General features: G+C 44.1%; 1 protein-coding gene across 3 annotated transcripts in view; it reads left to right on the top strand.

The window, feature by feature from the left end:
* Positions 1-22,874, top strand: part of COBL (cordon-bleu WH2 repeat protein) — a 960,165-nt gene that overhangs the window by 500,455 nt on the left and 436,836 nt on the right. For all 3 annotated transcript variants that reach the window (XM_078688123.1, XM_078688124.1, XM_078688125.1), the window contains one exon: positions 21,954-22,048. In XM_078688123.1, coding sequence (XP_078544249.1) covers positions 21,954-22,048 — 95 coding nt within the window. The remainder of the gene's footprint in view (positions 1-21,953; positions 22,049-22,874) is intronic.

Raw genomic sequence — 22,874 nt, 5'->3', positions numbered from 1 at the left:
GAACTGAATAGAAGGACGTGTAGTAGGAGAGAGTAAATAGACAGTGCTGAAGAGGAAAGTGATGGAGTGTGAATTTCAGAAAGATGTGGGCAGATAAAGGGTGCAAGTATAGAACAGCGTGAGAGCTTGCATAGCAGAGTGGTCTGAAGGGGGGAACAGAATTGACACTTCAAAGACCACTATCCCTTCCATAGTCCTTAAACATGTTTAATTCACAGTCGCACCGTTTCTCTTCTAATTATTCACAAAACAATTATTGCTGTTATTAGTCATGTTTTTGATTCTGATATTAAACGTGGGCAAAACCAATAGGACTGACCTGCTTGAGACACTCTCATACTGGCCAGGTGGCATGTTGTGAAGCACAGGGTTTCAGGCTTCACGTTCAAAGCCGCGACTTTCATGACATAGGCCACGCCTCTTGGATAGGATTTTTTTGCCACTGTCATTTTTAAATAAAAAAACAGCCTTTTCATCTCACCTAAAGCACCGACTATACAGGACCCTATTCAGCCCACTTTGTGGACCTCTCTACAGAGCGACAATGGGGACGAACAGCAGCTGCCAGCTGGACAGATCAACATGCTAGCGCAGCCACGTGCGTTCCCATGGTACTAACCAGAAGTACTGTCAGCACAGCCTTTATTACAAGTCGCGCTTTCAGAGCCGAGCCGGACAGGCAGGCACATGGCGCCACCTGCTGGCCACTGACAGGAAACGTTTGATGTATTTATTGGAAAAGAACTCAATGCAGACTCCCGAGGAAGATGTATTGTATTGTATTGTAATTGCACTTATATAGCGCTTACTACCCCTGGCGAGGCATCGAAGCGCTTTTTCGGCGAGTAGCACACTACTCCGGGACCCATAGAGGATTAGTGTTGAATTTGTATAGTGAAACATGCAAGTACATTTTAAGTGGTGGGTAAGTTATTTGGATATGGAATGAAAGCAGACGGATAGAGGAGGACAAAGGTTTGTATTTATTTATCGCTTGTTGACGCACGCTATTCAGGAAGCCTATAAAGGATTAGTGGTGAATTAATATGGTGAAATATGCGGTAATTTCAGTGGTGGATATTAGTCAGTTACTTGGAGTGAGAAGGATAGTGGAGGGATAAAAGGGGAAGAAAGATTTGCATTCATATAGCACTTGTTACCCCTGATGGGTGTTGAAGCGCTTTTCTGGCGAGTAGCACGCCACTCCGGAACCCATGAAGGATAAGTGTTGAAAATTAGTATAGTATAAATATGAAGTAATTTGAGTAGTAGATATGTTATTCAGTTATTTGGACAGTATATTAGTATAGTTGAATATGGAATTTGAGAAGTGAACATGTTAATCTGTTAATTTTGATTGAAAAGGATAGTGGAGGGATAAAAGAGTGAAACATTTTTTTTTAGGTGTTAGCAGTAAGAAGAGGCTTTTGGATGAGTAAAAAGGAGTTTTGGAGGGGAGGAGTCAGAGGGGAGAGTTTAGAAAGGTTTGTTTTAGGGGATCGGTGTAGTAAAAAGAAGTGTCAGATGATGCAAGGAGGGGTAGAGCAGGAGAGAGTCTAGAAAGGGATATTTTGGTGATCATAGTACTGGTATGGGGTTTGGGATAAATGAGAGAGTGGATGTAGAGGATATATTGATAGATGTATAGGATGAGAGATAGGGTAGTGCATTGGAAGTAGTAGTAGAAATAAGTTTGAGATGAGTCAGAAGGTTGGGCTAGAAGATATATTGAGTGAAGTATAGGCTGAGAAATAGGCTAGTGCATTGGAAATTATAAATAGGGCTCCCGGTTTTATGGTATTTATTTTTTTGTCATTTCCGTCTGTATTTATCCATATTTATTTTTAGGGCATTTTATCTGTATTTATCCACATTTATTTTTGCGACAAGCAAAAGACGATGCAACAGCTAGTATTTTTCCACATTTATTTAAATTGACACAGGAAGGAGGCTGTAGGACATAAACACCGGTTGTGACAGAGTGAAATTAAAGTGCTTTTTACGTGGTAACATGCTTGCTGCGTCACTTATCCAGTGTGTGATGGGGGTTCACCCCAAATGAAGGTGCATTTCATGTGACAACAGACTGACTGCAGCCCTTACCAGCCTAGGGAGGTGGGTGAGTGGTGTGTTGGGTAGGGGAGGGATTTCAATCGTTCGATTGGGGTTCACTCTGAAATCAAGGTGAATTTCCAGTGACAGTAGACACTTTGGGGCCCAACACCGGAGCTTCTGTTCAAAGTCCATGTGAAAACAGACGATTTGCGACATTTACTGATAGATTTTGCTCCAAAATCGGGTACATTTCCTGCGATAAATAGACCTCTTTCCACAGCGGCCTACCCAGAGTTTCACCCCAAAATGAACAAGCATTTGCAATGCAAAAGGTCTTGCATTATTAAAGTGTGAGCTATTCGGTCTGGCTTGACGACTCAGATGTACTATACCTATTGTTACCAAGTAAAAAAACATATATACACAGATTGGACTGCTGCTCCGACCCCAGCAGTATTTCTGTCAACTGTTGCTAGTGCCGCTTATAGAGTACATGCTTAGAAATGCAGAAGAGACCACTTCTCATCTCAGAAGCACACTAAGGCATCATATTTTACATTCTTAATTCCACAGATACAGAACATCATTGTTTACTACTTATTTTCGCTGCAGTAGCCCTTTTAAATTTTGTAGTCAAGACTCAAAATGCAATCCCAACATATTGGATTTGCCAATGCTTGTTTAGATCTGGGTTAAAAGCACAGCCGTCCATATACAATCACTCCTTGGCTGAGCCCAGTGGACTATTCCTCTCTCGCCTTTACAACTCCAGGCGTGTATACTCGTGCTGGTTTGCTACTGTAGATCTCGTTCTAATGCTAATGCGTGCATTGCCATATTAAACTCAGGCGGATTCGCTTTGTAAATCACTTTTTGTATATATATATCACTTCTCAGCTAGTCCAGTGACTTTGTAGGATAGTATGCAAGGTCCGTTCGATTTTTCTTCAAAACAGACGTGATTTTGAGAATTGGACCAAAGTTTGGTTACTAAAGGCTGCCTTCTCGCAGAGCTTAGAACACATCACTCCACCTGTGGTTTCACAATTCTCTGAAAAACATTTCAGGTTTCGTTTTATTGCATATAGGTCCCAATTGCGCCAGCAGAACCCAGGGCAATAGTGTGCCATTTAAGACTCCAATAACAACGGACCAAACCTTTCATGTGGCCTCTGAAGGATGAAAGGCCGAACAGAAACCGCCAGTGCTTGAACCTGTGCACAAGCTACCTCCTCGTGTTCAGATTCATTGGGATGCTCGGGGTCTTTACCATCGAAGACTCTAACCTGCGGGCTGACGTGTTTCACCGCTCCTCCTGGGCTGTGCAAATCCCCACTCCACCTGCAGATTCCCGTTCGAGACCTAACGGTGGGGACCATCACCAGATGTGCATTCCAAAAGAGGGGCCTGGAGGGTTGTGTATTAAGTGCCCTCCTCCCAGACACCTTCCTGGCCGCAGTGTGATTACAGACAGCTCCATTGTGCCCTTTGTTAAAAGTGTGATGTCCCGCTGTCAGGAAAGCGGTTGCCTAGCCCTGCCAGCATCTGCCTATCAGCAAATCTAACACACGGACCAGCAGGGAGCTGTTGAGAGATCAATGGCCACCCCGCACTCCGTACTCTTCTCTGTGGCATTCACCATTCAGGGCACAGAGCCTTTAAGGCCCCGAGATGCGACGCATCAGAATCCCGAGGACAGCTTAGGAGCCCCTCAGGAGCTCATCAACCCGCTGATGTGAAGATGGCTTACTACCAGTATCCATTTAAGTTTGTGTTGAGTTAGCCCAGAAGGCTGTGTGTCTGCTGCAGAGACTGCAGAGTAACTACAGTCACAGGTTCTCTCCTCACAGGATGGAATCCACCTTAAGCAGACGGTACAATAATGCCCTATTATGTAAGAGCATGTGTCTTGTGATACCAAGCGCCAGCTCTGTTTCTTGCGCCTGTTAAATAACCAAAGGATGATGTGTGCAACACTGGCATGCGTGCCTCTCCCTCAAGAAGGATGTGCATGACACGACACACTGGTGCTCGGCGAGGGTGTCTGTGGCACAGAGGAAGCTGTGTTATTTAGTGGGAGGAATGTTTCTGCTCAAGCTGAGCATTGTCGCTTCAGCACAGCAGATAAATGTAAAAAAAAAAAAAGAAAAAAATGCATTGGACGTGATAAATGGACTCGCCGCCGATTTTTATGAGGGAAGTTACCCCAACGTTAGGTTGCACTTCTCATGCTATTCAAACAATGGGAATTTGTGCGGCCTACGTTTCATATTAATTCATTGATAAATGTGTCTTTAAAAGTGCATGTGAAATTTGTACAGCCATATGGTGACATTTAGCCACATGCTGATAAAGATCTCAAAGTGTGATTGACCGCCAACCGCACCCGAGTACTTCACAGGTCTTTAAAAAGACCATTCACTAGATAACGAGGCTTTGTTGTTTTTTCCCCTCTTCACTCCTTCTTACTAGACTGCGGGCAGTGTCTACGGGACCCCCCCTGTGCTCAGAGGCTTAAACACAGAAACGTAAAGAACTGCCTTTTACACGGGACAGCAGCATTGTTTGTTTCGAACGTTGGAGGCACAATACCAGACACCGCAAAATGTAGTAGTATTTTTCCGTTTCTAAATATAAATACAGACAAAGGAAATATAGATTTCCGTCTGTATTTATATGTAAAAATCCGTAAAAACGGAAAACCGGGAGCCCTAATTATAAATTAGAAGAAAGTAATAAATAAATAGATCCATAAGTACATTGAAAGTATATAGATACATAAACGAAGTAAGTATATTTAGATTAAATATATTGATAGAGGCACAGGATGAGAAATAGGGTAGTGCATTGGATATGCTTTTTCAGGAGAAAAGTAACAGACACACAGATCCAAGTACATGGAAGGTACATAGATGCACAATGGAAGTATGTACATGTAGACCAAAGATGATTTTTATTTATTGATTAATAATATTATTATTATTTTTTTTTCTCTTAACAACATCATTATTTTACATGTTTTATAAAGTAATACACAAAAATAGGCACATATCTATAGTGAAAACAAATGCTTATATACAGAGGGATATGCTGTAAATTTCTGTTTCCGTATGGTGCTTATGTGGGGAAGAGACAAATCTTGAGTAGTTTTCTGAAGATAAGGTGGTTGTCGGTGGATCTTATGTTGGGGGGTAAAGAGTTCCATAGTTTGGCTGTTTGAACAGAGAAGGATGTGCCACCCATGTTTTTTTCGGGATTTTGAGGCGAGATGCTCCTTTAGAGCGGAGGTTCCTTTGTTGAATGTGTTTGGTGATTTTATTCCTGATGAAGAGTGGTCCTATTCCATGTATTGCTTTGTGGGTAATACAAAGCAGCCTGAACGTGGATCTTCTGGCAACCGGTAACCAATGCAGGGCTTTCAAGGCAGGGGAGATGTGGTCTCGCGGTTTGATATGCAAGAGTAGTCTGGCAGCTGAGTTCTGAATCCGTTGTAGTCTTTTCATGGTCGTTAAAGGTGATCCGTGGTAGAGGCTATTGGCATAATCGAGTTTGGATAGAACAAGGGAGATGGTAGCTTGGACCTTGTGTGGAAATCCCAAATGAGGGAAAATTAGTTGCAGCGTTTTTATAGTAGCAAAGCTTGATCTTGCTAGTTTATCCACTTGGGCATTGATCGACAGCTTGGAGTCCATGGTCATTCCGAGGTTTCTTACATCCTTCGATACTTTAGGCAGTGATCCCAGTTCATCAGGCTATGCGGCAAGCGGGTTGTAATTTTTCCAATCGCCCCACGTGCGTAGTTCGGTTTTTGAAGCATTCAATTTGAGATAGCTCCAAGTCATCCACTGATCCACGGCTCTAAAACAGCTGAAAATTGGTCATTTTCCAATGTCTTTGGGGCATTCCAGTTGAAGGAGTATTTGCGTGTCATCTGCATAGTTGTAGCTCGTGAGGTGAAATGTATTGATCAGTACTGGTAAAGACATGTAGATGTTGAAAAGCATGGGCGAGATGATAGAACCTTCAGGGACCCCTGCTTTGCAATGCTGAAGATGCCACTAACGCTAAAACGATGGATTTAGGCCAGGATCTCTGTACTGGGATGAATGTATGACATTGTTCTGCATTCTGTCCATCAACTGTTATTTTTGCATTTGTCACCCCGAGTGGGACGGGTATGCTCAGACATGAGTCCCGTGCTCTCCACACCACTGGAGTCAAACTATCCTGGCTGATGACGGCTGATAGCCAGAAACCGGTCCTAGGATGCTTGATTCCGGTCCAGAGAAGACATGGCTTGGCAGTTCGGGCTGGACTGTTCCCATAAGGCACAGGGTCAAGGCTGATTTGCATATGACCATGTCTGAACTGGGGCGGTGTGGAGTGCAAAAAAACAATGGATTTAGGCCCAGATCTCTGTACTGGGGTGAATGTATGACATTGTTCTGCATTCTGTCCATCAACTGTTGTTTTTGCATTTGTCACCCCGAGTAGGACGGGTATGCTCAGATGTGAGTCCCATGCTCTCCACACCACTGTAGTCAAGCTATCCTGGCTGATGACGGCTGATAGCCAGAAACCGGTCCTAGGATGCTTGATTCCGGTCCAAGGAAGACATGGCTTGGCAGTTCGGGCTGGACTGTTCCCATGAGGCACAGGGTCAAGGCTGATTTGCATATGGCCATGTCTGAACTGGGGTGGTGTGGAGCACAAAAAAATGATGGATTTAGGCCCAGATCTCTGTACCGGGGTGAATGTATGACATTGTTCTGCATTCTGTCCATCAACTGTTGTTTTTGCTAACAGGCAGAGGGCGCGTTTAAAGCACTGGAAATGTTTTCTAGCAAGACAAAAAATATCGAAAACAAAACTTTGTTTCTGTGAAAATGGGAATGTGATGCTAATATTTTTTGGCAATTTGTCACAAGAGAGGATCGATGTCCCGGGACATGTACGTTAAAAATATTTCAATAGATACGATTATATTTATTCATTATGATCATAATCATAAATGAAGGGGGTTGGAAGCCTGACATATTGTCAGGGTCATATTATCAAGAAACAATGTTAAAATTATCGCCGCTTTAGCAGCAGTTTTATGCCGCTAAAGCGGAGATAATGGGCTTGATAATAAGCCCTTGTGAATTCCCATAGAAGTCCATGTTCTGGTGTGAACATGGGCTTCTATGGGAATTCTCTACGGCGTATTATCAAGCCCATTATCGCCGCTTTAGCAGCAGCTTTCTGGCGCTAAAGCGGCGATAATGTTAACGCTGTTTCTTGATAATATGCCCCTATATTTCCTTCCCGGTTTCTCCTGATTTTGGGTCATTCGGTTATTTTTTTAATGTCTTCAAAATGTGTGAAGCTTCACCACAGGCTGCTGAGTATTGGAAGAAGAAATGCAATTGACATTAACTGTGCCAATGCATATGCTGGAATATGTGGTCATTGGAGTTATGTGCTGAGATGACTACATCTCAGATGATGTTTAATGACAAGAATGGGTTACCAAAGTTACTGTGCGACATAAAATGCTGACTTGATTCTTCATGAGAGAATGAGCCATTCACTGCGCCAATAAAGATTCTTCTGTGCTTCCTAATCTTCCATAATTGATTTACCAAAGAGGTGGCGAACCAATAAAATAACAGAGAGAGGCCGACCAGTGAAGGGTCTCAGCTCGTCCACGACCCTAGCGTTGAAACTATTTAATTTGGCATTAAATCATGCAAAAACATCATCTAAAAGTATGATAAATTCTACCCAAATAAAAAATAAACGTATTTATAATGTATCTGCTGTGAGAAATATTTATTAAAAGGAGATCTTTTAAAAATGCACTGAGACACATTCCTGCTCTTGCCTTAATTACTATGCTACTAGTGAACTAAAAGGCAAGTCAGTTGTCATGTGTGCCCTATATGTGACCTAGATTCCTATTATAGATGGAGAAACATTTAGGACTATTAAACTCAAAAGAGGTTTATGTACAGAGCACATCAGGAACTCATATGTGATCATGAATAGAAAGGAGGATCACTGAAATAAAGTATCTGCCTAGGATCAAACAATTTGGTCAAGCAGGGAAGCCAGGATGGATGGATGTCAGTACAACGCGATCTTTTAGATCGCAGTACTTGACATCGCAGATTTTACAACGCAAGTCGGTACAACGACTTGCGTTGGAGGGTGCGGATTTAGGAATTTTATAATTTTATATTCCAACACCAGTCCCCGTAACAGTAGGGAAGGTGCTGGAATATAAAATGACAACATTCCTTATCCTACAGCGCCATCCAGCGCAAGTCGTAGTAACGACTTGCGTTGTAATAGCTGCGTGGAAAAGGTCGCGCGGTGTAAACACCGCGTTGTAAACGACGTTTCCCGCCAGGATTGATCCTGCATTTTCCAGTTTTACAATTCAGCCACTAAATGGGTATCTCTTTCTGACATCAAAGGTTAATAATTCATCTTTCATTCTTGGAGGATGAGATTTGAGCTGTGCGTGACATGCAGCAGGAACATCTTACTTTTGGCAGTTTTACGTAGTGCAAACTTTGCCCAAAGACATAAGAGTGCTTGACAACAGACACAGACTAGTTTCACATTTTTTCAGCAGAGGGACAGTTGACAGAACTCACAGGATGCTGAGCTGAGGCCTGGAGATTTATCCTAGTGTGCCTAGGGTGGGCAAATCTGCTAAATCCCTGTAGGGGGATCTAACTCCCCAGTTACATGTGGGTAAGTGTCATCAAGGTACCCAACTTGGTGGAGGAATGTGCATCATCCCTCACCAGAGGTAAACAAGAGTTAGCTGGGCTAGAATTCCGGCACTGGATGACCTCTCAGTGCCCCCGAAAGCTCCTCTAACTAAACAAGGGAGTGATGTTATTTATATAATAAACCTCACCCACTTTGCCATGCCAAGGTCCCAGTCATGCCACTATTGTTGAATCTACTGTGATAGCTCAATCGCCGAGCGGACAATACCAAAAAACAGCATTTTGCACAGTGAACTTAGCCCTTGTACAGAATGTTCAAGGTATTTGATACTATGCATACGAAGTGACAAAATAAGCAATGCCATCTCAGAGAATATTATCCTGTACAAGCACGAAAATGTGTGTCAAATGTCAGCGTGTTTAAGAAAAGAAAGCAACTTAAAAACGCGAGCATGTAAAATGCTGGTGTTTATACCTGAGCCTAAATGTGATCACATGACAAGGGCAGAGGGCTGTGAGGGATAGTCTTTATCTGAATAAGTGCTTAGATTGATGTACAGACGGATGGTATTACTGACAGATGGATAGATGAATCAATAGATAGATCAGTTGATTGCTTTGGATAGATAGACAGGGTCGCATTGGGATCACAATTAGGCCCGGGTACTCCCCAAAAAATGGCCCACATTCCCAAATCATTAGTATTATTTTCATAGTTTTATATAGTGAGAACTTTTAAAATAATTCATCGCTATTAAACATAAAGACTCTCCCTCTTCACTCGACTGACCATAGTGCTATTTTCTGCAATGTGAAACACCGCCAAGAAGATCTTGGGACTGCAGCCCGCCCAATTCGGACCTCCTCTCTTGCGTGGCACGAATTTCAAGCAGATCAGTTTGACCAAATATTATTAAACTCCCTTCCTAGTTACACAGTCGACCTTGAATCCTTGGTTCAGAAGTATACACACTGGCTGGATGCTGCTGTTCTGGTACCTAGGCACCTGCCAAAAGAATCAGCATTAAAAGACACTATATTTCAGTACCATGGTTCTCTGATGAACTCATGGCTCCAAAACAATGCTGTTGAAGTCAGGAGGAAAAATGGAAAGCTAGCTACTCGGAAGCCGAGAAAGTCAACTATATAAAAAGTGTTTAGCTAACAATAAATCCTTGATCCGTAAGGAAAAGACTGCTTATTTTACAGACAAAATCAAAGCAGCTGCTAATTCCTCTAAAGAACTTTTTGCCATTGGGAAAAAAACTGATACTAATGTTTCTAATCATTTCAGTCAATTGTTTTGTAACACGGTGGCAGATGCTTTTCGCCATAAAGTCAAAGATATGTACAATAATTTTTCTACATTGCAGTCCACTTCCCATCTGAACTTGCAATCTTCCGCCGGCCCTGTTAGGGATAGCATTCTCAGTCAGTTCTCTCCTCCTTCAAGAGCTGAGGTCACCTACCTGATTAAATCATCTAAATCAGGCTCTCTGTGGGATCCCTGTCCACCGAGGATTGCTTCGGTGGTGGCCGAGGTTATTTCTTTTAGTCCGACTGACATCTTTCAACTTATGTTCAGTTCTGTTTTTTATCCTTCTGTCTGGAAAAAGGCCTCAGTTTTGCCTCTTTTCAAAAAACCCTCCCTTGTTCCACTAAATCCTATTAGTTATCATCCTATCTCATGCTTTCCCCTGCTGGCCAAATAAATCAAGGAAGTCATGAACAAACAACTTGTGTCTCATATTCAGGCTAATAATCTCTTGGGTGATACCCAGTTTGGCTTCCGTGCTGGTCACAGTCCTAAACCCTCACTCCTTAAAGCCACAGAGTAGATTAGGTCTTCTCTCGATCAGGGTGGTAGAGCTGCACTTATCCTTCATGACCTATCAGGAGCCTTTGATGCCGTGAATCATGGGCAGCTCTCTGGACGGCTAGATAGGATTGGAGTGCAGTGCATGGAAGTTGCTGAATTCTTTTCTTAGCAGTCGGGAACAGTCTGCTCGAGTGGGCGGGTTTATCTCAGATGCTTACTGCCTGCCTTGTGGGGTTCCCAATTGCCCTTACTTTGCCCAACTTTGCTCACCATTTATGTTACTCCTTTGGCAGAACTGAGAAGATTGTTTGACTTCTCACTAACATCTTATGCAGATGATACTCAGATTGTAGTCACTGTTGACTGGGAGGAAAGTGGGACTGGGGCACATTTATTTAAATGTATGCAAGCAGTTAGTTCCTGGTTGTCCAGCAAATGGCTGAAATGTAATTCTAAAAAGATGGAAGCCCTGATTTTTGGTCCTCAACCATCCTTTGGGTATACTGCTTAGTGACCATCTGAGTTGGGTCCACTCCCACACCTGTGAGAGCTGCCAAGAATCTTGGAGTTATAATTAATGATAAACTCTCATATCATGGCCAGGTGAATGCAGTTACCTCCGCTGCCTACCATAACCTGGGATTGATCAAGATGATCCTACCGTTCATACTGACTGGTCTACTTACAGAAAATGGTAGTCACCTCTCTGGTACTAGCTAAGATTGACAACAGCAATAGGCTTAATTTGAATTTCCCAGAAGCACGTGCACAACAAACTCCAGACTATACAAAATGCAGCTGCCTGACTGCTCCTGGAAATACCAATCTGGTTCTAAAGCTATCAGGAAGCTTCACTGGTTGCGTGCAAGGCAGAGGATACTCTTTCAATCACTTTGCATTGCTTACAAAGCGTTGCATGATCAAGGTCCTGATTTCTTAAAGAGGAGTTTAATCTGGTATGTTCCAGTCAGATCTTTACGATCAGCATCTGCCAGAAAGGCCATAATGCCAACCGTCAAGCCCAGTACCTGAGGTGGAAGAGGTTTTGTGAATAATGCAACTAAAGCTTGGAATAATCTTCCACTTTTTTTTAAAAGCGATGCCCAGTGGACTCCTGCTTTTCAGGAAATCTGTGAAAACATGGTTGCTTTCCACTAATTAGTGATTCCTGGAGTATCTTTTTTGGTTTTCATCTAGCGCCAAGATGCCTATGGGCATTTGAGCGCTCTATAAGAATAAATAACATAACATAGCTTTGACTTTACTTTGAAAAAGCTTTATTCGAGTTATACACTCATAAAAGCACACACATATAAATTTACACATTTAAAACTCTAAACATACATTTGCAATAAATTACAAATAAAAATGCACAGTATACACACATAAAATATTGACCAATAGTAATTAATATAAGCTTTCTCATAGGATACTGAAGCTAAATGCAAGTTAAAGTGCAAAATCACATGCTTTATGGACCATAACCGAATTTGTACAGTCAAAAAGGTCTTAACGTACATATTAGCATCGTATTATAACTAAAATTCATAATTCTCTCCCACGGGATACTAGCAATGCTAATTCATACAAGCAAAAAAGCGAGATTCAAAGCCTGTTCGGAGATAGAGCCCTCCGTCTTATGGACCAAGCCCACCCCAGATATTTTGCCGTTCCTACAACAATGGGCAACTCGGTGGAGGAACAAATAATTCTCAGCCCTTCAACACCACTTAAGACACCAAGGTTTCTGCAAACAGGTGCCAACCACGATTTTCTTGGATTTACATAGGCCTCACACAGGAATAAAAAATGTGCTATACTTTCGTTTGGGGCGCCACATGTCGGGCAACACGAGCTACTACTAGTTCCCCAATTGGACGTCAATGACCTCAGGGGGAGGGAACCCGCCCTTAGCTGGAAAAATAATTTCCTGTCCAAGGGAACAGTTATGGTGTCCCAATACTGTTCTAATGCAGGCCTTGTTTTGATTTCCATAAACCTACCCCCCATAGATTCTGAGGTCACACCCCTCCAAAGCTTCTGGTCAATGTTGTCCCAATATATAGCTTTTATAGTTGTTTTGCTAGGGAACACTTCCCCTAGGGGATTTTCCCAGAGTTTGGAGAGGCCGAGCTCAGCAAGGGCATCCCTAAGCATTTTTAGCCATGTAATTTTATGGAAGACATCTAATTTAACTAAGGCAGAGAACCCCTCCGCATAGTGTCTAATTTCTGGGGTCGTCCACAACCGTCTCCAGTAGAGGATAGGCCTTAGTCTGGCACGGTCACTAAGCGTTCTTCTTCCTAAATCCAAGCCAAGCGGTATTAGTGGGGTACTTTGGGGAAGACTAGTTATCCCTCTCAAGAACCTATTCTCAGATCTTTGGAGCGTATTAAACCTCTCAAAGCCCCAGACTTCAGCCCCGTAAAGGGCTGCGCCCAAGGCTTTCGCGTCGTATACCATGAGAACCGGTTTAATGGGCCTGGTTTTGGATTTTGCTTGTTCTACCCGAAGCGCTCCTGAAATCTGCTGGTGTTTCAACACCGCCTTCTCGATATGTCTTGACCAACCAAATTTACTTGATATCTCCACCCCTAGGTATGTAAAAACGTTTACTACCTCTAGTCTAATGTTGTTCAGAGATACCCTAGGTTGGGATTGGCGCTTCTGCCCAAAGACCATCAGCTTGGTTTTATTTACATTGACTTCGAGACCTCGTTCCTTACAGAACATATCAAATATGTTCAAGGCTCGCTGGAGTCCTGCCGGGGTTTTGGACACGATCAAGGTGTCGTCTGCGAACATCAGAATCGGGACCCTGATGCCCGCTAGCGAAGGTGCGTCAACCTTCGCCTCCAACATCCTATCCACTATACCATTAATGAACAAGGAGAACAACAGGGGCGCCATGGCACATCCCTGGCGTACCCCCCGCTCAACTGGGAAGTTGATGGTAGATTCCCCATTCCTCCCCCACTGGACTTTAGCGAAATTGCTTTCGTGTAGACGCATTATTAATGTAAGCAGTTCGAGTGGGACCCCTATCTTGCTCAAAACAACCCACAGCTTGCTCCTGGGCACCAGATCGAAGGCAGCCCTTAGATCTACAAATGCTACATAAAGGCTGCCTTCGCCAAGGAGTACAGCCCCCCACCGTAGCATAGTGAAGCGAAAAATTTGATCAACCGTGCTGGTTGCCCGCCTAAATCCTGCCTGGTAGGGGGATAAGGCATTGTTTTCATCTACCCAGGCCATAAGTTTGTCGACCACCATCTTACCCACCACTTTTTGGATAGTGGCCAGCAAACTTATAGGTCTATAATTTGCCGGGAGTGACCGATCACCTTTCTTAAAGATCGGAATTATAATTGCCCCTTTCCATACATCCGGGATTTTTGCCCCTTTTGCAAGGGCATTACCCAGCACAGTCGCATATTTTGCCCACCGAGCCTTGTCGTATTTGAAAATATCTGAGGGAATTCCATCCAACCCCGAGGCTTTCCCCCCCTGCAGTAATGAGATTACAAGTTCAGCTTCTTTAATTGAGAATAAATCTCCCTTGCAGAATACCACAGGGATTGGTTCTGCGGCCATTGTATCCCTATTCTCCGCATACTGGGGTTTGAAATACTCAACCCACGAAGCCTCATTAACATTATTATCGGGGTTATTTGGGGTACCACCTCTGCCCCATTTCATAATTTTCCAAAAGAGTCTTGAATCTTTTTGCCCAGAGGCCTCAAGTAACTCCTCCCAATACTCCTCATCCCACTGCTTCTTAGCCTTGCGAATATTCTCATTATATTGTTTCCTAGCAGTGCTAATCAAAACCTTATCCCTGCTTTTGATTGCCCTGCCCAACTCCCGTCTAGTTGCCCTGCACTGCTTATTAAACCACCTCGCCAATTTGATCGGTGCTTTTTTATTTGCCCTGACTGATTTGATAAAATGCGATTTTATCAAAGAAAAGAATGTGTCGTGTATGTCTGCTATTAGAGAGGAGCCCGGTGTTACAGGGTGTACTGATTCCATGGCGGCAATGGCGTTATCCACCTCCAGATCAATGTGCTCCAAGGTGGCCAAGTTGGCCAGCACATTTGGCCATTTCACCCTTCTTGAGTCATTAGCCATAACAGGTACAATCTCACTACCTGACACTAAGTGGGCAGGCGCGGCCCTCCACCATGAATGGGTAACAGTGAGGGGGTTATGATCGCTTTCTACTCTCCCCTTAATTTCCATGTCACCCACGCCACACCATAACTCAAGACTACAGATGGCATAGTCGATCCTACTCTTATTGTAACCATTGTCGAATGAACAATTTCCTCCTTGGTCACTTTTTGTCCTGCCATTAAGGGCCCTCAAACCATACTCAAGACATAACGCATTCAACAACAACACATCTTTTGTCCACCGCTTCACTGGTAAGAGGTTTAAATTTGGGATGCCCCATAGGGCATCTTCCTCTTGTCCTATCGGATATTCAGTATTTTCTAAAGGCTCAAAAGTCCTGTTCAGGTCACCTGCCACGACCACTCTGTTTCCAAGTGACTGGGATTCTAGGGAGGTCGATAGAGCTTCAAGGGTGGGGGAATTCCCAGAACTTAAACCCCTAGCATAAATGTTGTAAATGTCTATCACACCACCCTGTCCTAGTGTTAACCTCAATAATTGTATATCCTTACAGCATAGGTCAATCACTTTTACTTTGACTTGAGAGTTCTGCTTGATCCACACTGTTAGGCCTCCCGTAGGTCTGCCCCTCGGGCCTCTAGTAGCTGGTATACAAAAATTTAGATAACCTGGCAGGTATATTGGATCACAAGCCCACGTCTCCTGGAATAGGCACATTTCAAACCCATTAACAAAATCTATTCTTGGGACAACAATCTGGAGGCCAAACCTGCTATATTCCATGAAGGGAACCTCCCCGTAGTATCACTTTTACTGATCCCCCTTTCAATGGCTACCGTGACCGGTAAGTTAGTCAAGGTCTCACAGTCTCCGCCCTTGCCCATAACAATATCTGCACAATTGACAACTTTAGCATCATTTATGTCAAGACTTGATGGTGATCTGGGATCACCCCCCCAATCTTCCTGACATACCATGTTACCCCCCCTCGTACTTCCACATCCCCTATCAGGGACCGCTCCAGCCAAAATACACATTACATCCCCGTTAAGTGACAATATTGCCTCCACAGTACTTTCCCTATCCGTTTGTTCATCAGAATCAAAGAGTTCGACTGGATTCCGTCAGCATCCCCACCTCATATAGCCTGCCCCACCATCAAAGTTGCATGCCTGTTTGTACCAATCATTTGGGCGTGAGATAGGTGCAGGGAAAGGGCTGGCCTCTACCCGGGGAGGCAGACTAATTCTCATTGACTCATTACTCCCCCCAGGATGAGTGGACACTGGTCGAGGATAGAAAAAGGTCAAGTCCACAACGCCAATCCCACCAATGCTAATATTCCATCCCGGTCTCGTAATCAACCCTACTACCCTTGGGTCTTGAAAGTTAATTATGATACACTCTCCCCCCTGCTTTTTTAAGGTATTCCCAATCCAGTTGACCCTTCTCACCCCAATAATCAGACCGTCCACACCCCCTGGCAGGGGTCTGTTGACCCGTAGCCAATGCATGGCTTTATTTTTTAACATTTCATAAGTTTCCCTTTGACCTTCCAATAAGGGTGGGACATTGGTGAGAATAGCCACATATGGATAGGAATCAGGGGTGAGTTGAACCGGGGGAATCCGAACCGAAGGTTTATTAACATATGATTTTAGTGGACAACGTTCTGGGACAGCAAGGCTCAAAGGGACACCATTTCCCACAGCCATAATAGCATTATTTCCATCGGCTGTGGTGTTCCCATCCCTTGCATGGCCGCCCCTGCTTACTACCTGTGAGGCAAGCCATAACATAGCATAACTGTGTCTCTGTGAAGAATAAAAGGGGACATCTTTTAATTTTCAAACACATTTGCAAAGTTAATCAAAATGAGGATAATGCAGTACATCTAGTAAAACGAAATGCGGGTCCAACTCGAGATGTTTCATTTTCAGTCCTATCTCTCAGTAAATGTTAATTGTAAAGATTGAGAGGAAAAGGCTGTAGTTTCCAACTTGACATGCTCACTTCTCCAGAAAACGTGTCTGCAGTCAGGGCCGGACTGGGAAAGCAGATCAGCCCTGGCAATTGGTTTGGACCCGGCAGCGAGGTGGGAAGGGGGGCGCGTGTGGAAAACACCGCAGCTGCTTTTGTTACAGGGGGCTGATATTGCAGCTATACTGCAAAAACAGCCTCCCAGGAGTCTAAAACAGGCTCCCAACTGGAAGTTCACCAGGGAAATGCCCGGTGCCTGCTACGGCCAGTACAGCCCTGGCTGCAGTATTGAGCTCTCTATTCTGCATGCTGCTGACGTTTAAAAAAAAAAAATAGTGAGCAGGGCAACTAAGAAATTGACTAGCTGGTGTGAGAGTAATATGGAGATTGTGGGGGAAGAAGAGTACGGAGGAAAGCAGCACTTATGCGTGACAGCAAGAAAACATCAAGTGCTATATTAAAAAGAAAATGTAGTCCCCTGATGTGCGCAGTGAAGGGTTACAAGTCATCTAATCAAAAGCATGGTAATAAAGCTATGACTCAACGGCGGGACTAACACAAGAAGAGGAAGGAAAGCGATTGAACAAGAAGCAAGCAAATCAGCTAGACATAAAAGCCAACCAATGGTAAGCAATGGGCTGGCTCAAAGCCCACTCTAAGGGGCCCATTAGGATGTCGGGCGGATTGCCCCCGCCAGGGTGGCGGTAGCCACCGCCACCCTGGCGGGGGCAATCCGCCCGACATCCGCATTCTAATTCCCCCCCGCCATATTAGGATGGCGGGGGGGACCGCGGCGGACGAAAACACCGTCCGCCGCTTTTCCGCCCCGGTCGCATTGCGGCCGGGGCGGTAATGGAACCATATGGTGGCGGTGTCTATCAGACACCGCCATCCATATTAGGGTGCCTGTCTGGAGCTGCTTTTCCGCAGCGCCAATGCCGCCACGGAAAGGCAGGCGGGGATTGCTGCGGGGGCCCCCTGCAGGGCCCCCAGGTTCACACCACTGTCTTGGGGCACATGGGGGGTACCTATGGTACCCCCCCACATTTGCATATGCAATACGGCAGGCACCGCGCGGTGCCTGCCGCTTTGCATATGCAAATGCAAAAAAGCATTTTTAGCATCGTGGCGGGCGGTGCAGAGTGCACCGCCCGCCACAATGCTACAACTACAGGATGTGCCCGCCACTGTGGCGGGCACATCCTAATGCCCCCCACGGGACCCCCGCCCTTATGGCGGGCGGTCCCGTTTCCCACTATGGTGACGGGCGGACAAAGTGCGCCCGTCATCATAATGACCCCCTAAGTATTAGTATGTGCACAATAGGGCTTTCACCAAAAGGCAGAGAAAGCTGTCTGTGTGTAAGACCTAAAAGTATCCAAAAATACGTTTTTAATACCCGGTGCAAAGTATTTGTGGTGCATGCTCTTTTCAGAGGAAAACGGAGGAAAAAGGCAAAGATATATTGGACTCGAGCAGTGGTCAAGCCCCATCATAATGGTCACTGAGTAAATACACAGTTCTGACAATGGTACAGAATAGGTGGCCAGATGTGACCGCAGGAGGAACCAAGAACTAAGATTGAGGGAATTTCCCAGGATTGGGGAAAGAGAAAGAGCACTCTGTGCTGCATGGGGGTGTACATATTGGCAGGGCAGGTAACCTCAGAGCTGGTGTAAGAAGACTGCACAAAGTGGACTCTTGCACCCAGCAGATGGAGATAGGCAATGATGTCCTGAAAGGGAGTTAAGGGCGCAACAGTGCAAGATAATATGTTATGCCTCATTTTTACATTTAAAACTTAGTACAGAAGGCATTTACCACATGTGGTACATATCTCACCCTGGGGTAATGGAGCCATTTTAACCGTTTTGGTTATAGGTTGTGTGCATGTGCAGTTACAGCATGCTTCGACAGTGCAGACTTAGATAAAATGTATGGATTTAGTACTATATAAACTGCTCATGATTTAATCTGGAGTGTTCAGGCCTGAGTACTGAGCTGAGAGGGCCCCCTGCAGCTCGGGGCCCCCCTGCAGCTCGGGCCCCCCCCCTGCACCACAGGAGATGCGGGGTTTGTGTTACGCCCTGGGTAACAGCCCACTCGTGTGAAACGCTCTTTTTTTTGGGGGGGGGGGGGGAGTTTTCTATAGCGCTAGCCAGACCCGGAGGTATCGGAGCCCTTTACAACATTGTTATAAACAGATTGCATTGTTATAAACAGATTATTACACCAAGAGTGCCCAGGTAAATAGTGAGTCCAAGGTCTGAGGAGGTTCGTTAATCCGCTTTGACGTAGTTTCTGGGTCTTTTGTCTTGTGGTCGGGAGTTAAAGAGGATCCGTTTTTACTTTGTGAGGATTTGATTGAGGAAGAGCGTTTTGAGCTGGCTCTTGAAAGCTCTGTAGGAAGAGTTCGTCCTAATATGTATGGGAATGGCATAACAGATTTTGGGTGCATTTCCGGTCAAGGACCTAGATAGAGTCTTTTGTTTGCAGGTTTTTCGGAGGGATGAGAAGCAGAGAGTTAGTGCATCTGAGGTTTCTTGACTGTCCCACTTTCTTGATTTTGGCAGCTAGATAGGTGGGTTTGCCAGTGTTGAGAGCTTTGTGTGTGAGGCAGGCGGTTCTGAAATTAGCTCGCATTTCTACTGGGAGCCACTTGAGTTCAGTTAGCGCGGGAGTGATGTGTTCATATTTCTTCACTCCCGACACCATTCTGGCTGCTGCATTTAGTGTTGTTCTAAGTGGAGCCAGGTGTAGTTTAGCCGTGCCTGTGAGGGTGGCGATCCCGTAGTCTAATCTGGATAGGACAAGGGACTGCGTGGCTTGTTTGAGGTCTGTTGGTGGGATGAAGGGTTTTATTTTGCTTAGTAGCTTTAGGTTGAAGAAGGCACCTTTTGCGGTGCTCTTGATGTGTTTAATCATGTCCAAGTTAGGGTCCAGAGTGATACCCAGTGACTTCACTGAGTCTGCTGGGATGAGATAGCCTTTAACCATTCCGTGATTTGCGGGGTCTTTTCCTTGCTGGCTAGGAGAAGAATTTCCGTTTTGTTTTGATTTAGTTTCAGATGGTTACGGGACAGCCACTCTTGTACTTCTCTTAGGGTGATGTTTAGTCTTTGCATGTCTGCTAGGGAGGAGGTTTCTAGGTATATCTGGGTGTCGTCGGCATAGAGATGGAAGGGAATGTTGGCTTGTTTGAGGATGATGGTGAGTGGCTCCATGTAGATGTTGAATAGTGCAGGTGATAGCACTGACCCTTGGGGGACACCTCTAGTTATAGGGTGTAGATCGGACGTGAAGTTTCCTATTTTTATTCTTTGAGATCGGTTTTGTAGGAAGGAGGTGAACCACTGTGCAACCACCCCATTGGCACCTGCTCCTATCGGTGAGAGTGTTGATGAGTAGTTTGTGGTCGACCGTGTCAAAGGCCGCCAAAAGGTCCAGGAGTACGAGTAGACAGCAGCGGTTCTTGTCCAGTGATTTGTGCATATCATCTATGACATTTAGGATGGCAGTCTCTGTGCTACATCCTTTCCTGAAGCCTGATTGGTGTGGGTTGAGGAGGTTGTTGATGTCCATGTGGTGGGTGAGTTGACGGAGAACACATTTTTCTAGTAATTTTGCTAGGAAAGGAAGATTGGATACAGGTCTGTAGTTGCTAAGATCGTTGGGGTCAGCACCAGCCTTTTTTATTAGTGGTGTTACCTGGCCTATATTGAGGCAGTCCGGTATGATTCCTGTTTCCAGGGAGCTGTTAATGATCCTAGTCCAGGTGGGAGCTAAGGAGTATTTGAGTTGTTTTGCCAGTTGCGCGGGGATGGGGTCTTCAAGGTGTGATGAGGGTTTGGATCCGGTGGTTAGTTCAATAATTTCAGTTACAGTGGTGGAAGTGAAGGTTAGCCAGTTGTAGGTAGGTTGGCTGGGTGGGTTTGCATCATCTTTACTGAGTGGCGGGCCGGTCTTTGATGGAGGTGGATGGGCCGTCAGTGAGAGCTCAATCTTTAGAATTTTATCGCTAAAGAAATTAGCAAATTTGTTGCATAGCTCTTTGGAGGCCGGAATAGCAGCCGGAGTTGGTTTAGATGTTTGTTGTCTGATAATGTTGAAGAGTTCTATGGGGCGGTTTTTTGCATTGTTCAGTGCGTCGCAGAAGAAGGAGGATTTTTCGTGCGCGATGTGCTTGTTATATATCCTACGTTTTGTTTTGAGTAGTTCGAGGTGAGTTGACGAGGGGTTATTGTGCCAGAGTCTTTCAGTTGCTCTTAGCTGTCTTCTTTCCATAATTAGTTCAGAGTTGAACCACGATCTCGATGGGAGGGTCTTGCTCTTTTTTTGTTTCATGGGTGCTAATTTGTCCAACATGTCGGTTAGGGCCTCGTTTTATTGGGTGGTAAGTTCTACCGTGGACCTTTCATCTTCATTGGGGGAGAAGAGTGAGTTCAGACTTTCTTCTAGTTCTTCCAAGGGGATCTGTTTCAGGTTTCTTGTCCAGTGAAAGTGATCATTCATAGGCTCTGTTGCCTATAGCTATTACTCTTAAACCAACATACTTGCTTTAAAGGTCAGCAATGCTAAAAATCTGTCCAAGACAGTGTTAACCAATATTTTTAAACATCTCAAAATAGTTCCCCATTCTGATCTAAGAAGATAAAGGTTGACATCGCCCAAAATTGTCTAATACAAATTTAGTTTTTTAGAACTGGCTTGACAGCGCATCCGTCTACAGAGTAGACCTATTGTTACTAATTCTTTAAAATATACATAGAGTGGGCTTTGGCTCTGCCCAGAGTAGTATTTCTCTCTCACCTTACGTTTTGCCTGTTTAGTGTATCATTCCTTTTCCTATCGGGTGCTTGCACACCAATCCACTAGGGACTATTTTTCATCTAAAAAATCTGAACCTTCTCACATTAAATTATTTCTCAGATAGATGCGTTTCCCAAACAGAAAACAATTGTTTTGTTTTATATTTGCAGTGCATTAGCGTTTTTTAATGATTTAATCATGACTCAAGCCATACCAAGTGGCATTGCCAATGCCTGTTTGATCAAAGGATTGTAGCTCTTGGTAGCAATGGTTTTTAATGGTTTTAGGAAAGCGCTGAAACTTCCCTCTCCACCTGATACAGAAGTGTGTCTATCATGCTGTTACACATTATTTAAATTATAATTATCAAAGGAATTGTATTTATTTCATGAACATTTAAACTAATAACTCAACTGTATTACTTTCAGAGGCAAATCGAAATATTTCAGTGAGGAGTGACTCCATTGACAAAGAAAAAAGAAGTCTTCTTGGAATTTTCAGAGTCAATAAAAGAAATAATAAGGTAAGAGTTGGGTATGCATATATTACTAACGTTTCTCACACAGCCTGAGCACATAATACATTACTATTAAAAAAGTTACAGGCATAAGGAGAAAGGAGCGCGCAGTGACACTTTGGGCATACTTTATGCTGGTGCCATTAAGAACAAATTCAAGCCTTTGCTCCGTCCTCCAAAATGTGTGTGTGTATACATATATTACCCAGTAGAGGTTACCACCAAGTAATTACAGTTAGCATCATGGCACCATAAGAAATGCATTTTTTGTTGCTAGCAACTTTGGGCCCATTTGAATCTCTTGGTTTATGTTTAACACTCATAGACTCTTTGAAAACACTTACACTCATTGGATGATATCATGAGTGATGTCATTTGAGATACCATCAGTGATGTCACTGACCATGTCATGAGTGATGTAATATGTGATGCCATTATCAGTGCATTGAGGGGGGATAAAATATAGTTAATTCAGATACTATAACTGCTGAATTTCAATGGTTTTGCACAAGTGAAATATGAGCCTAAGCGATCACTCTTGACGCTGAAAAGGCATTTGACAAAGTGTCTTGGCCTTATCCACATGCAGTCCTTGACTCTCATAATTTGTGTGACTCTTTCATTAATATGGTTCTGGTGCTCTACACGAATCCCAAAGCAAACATTAGGATTAATGCTACCAGCTCTTCTTATTTTGACTTACACCAAAGTACATGACAAGGATGTCCTCACCCATGCTCTTTCTACTTACTATTGATTCTTTACTTAAATTACTTAACGCTGAACCTGGAATCAAAAGTCTCCAATTTGGGATCAATACATATTTAACAGC

Source organism: Lissotriton helveticus, chromosome 4_1 (assembly GCF_964261635.1).
Source record: "Lissotriton helveticus chromosome 4_1, aLisHel1.1, whole genome shotgun sequence".
Lineage (NCBI taxonomy): Eukaryota > Metazoa > Chordata > Amphibia > Caudata > Salamandridae > Lissotriton > Lissotriton helveticus.
This window is presented reverse-complemented; position numbering and strand designations above follow the sequence as displayed.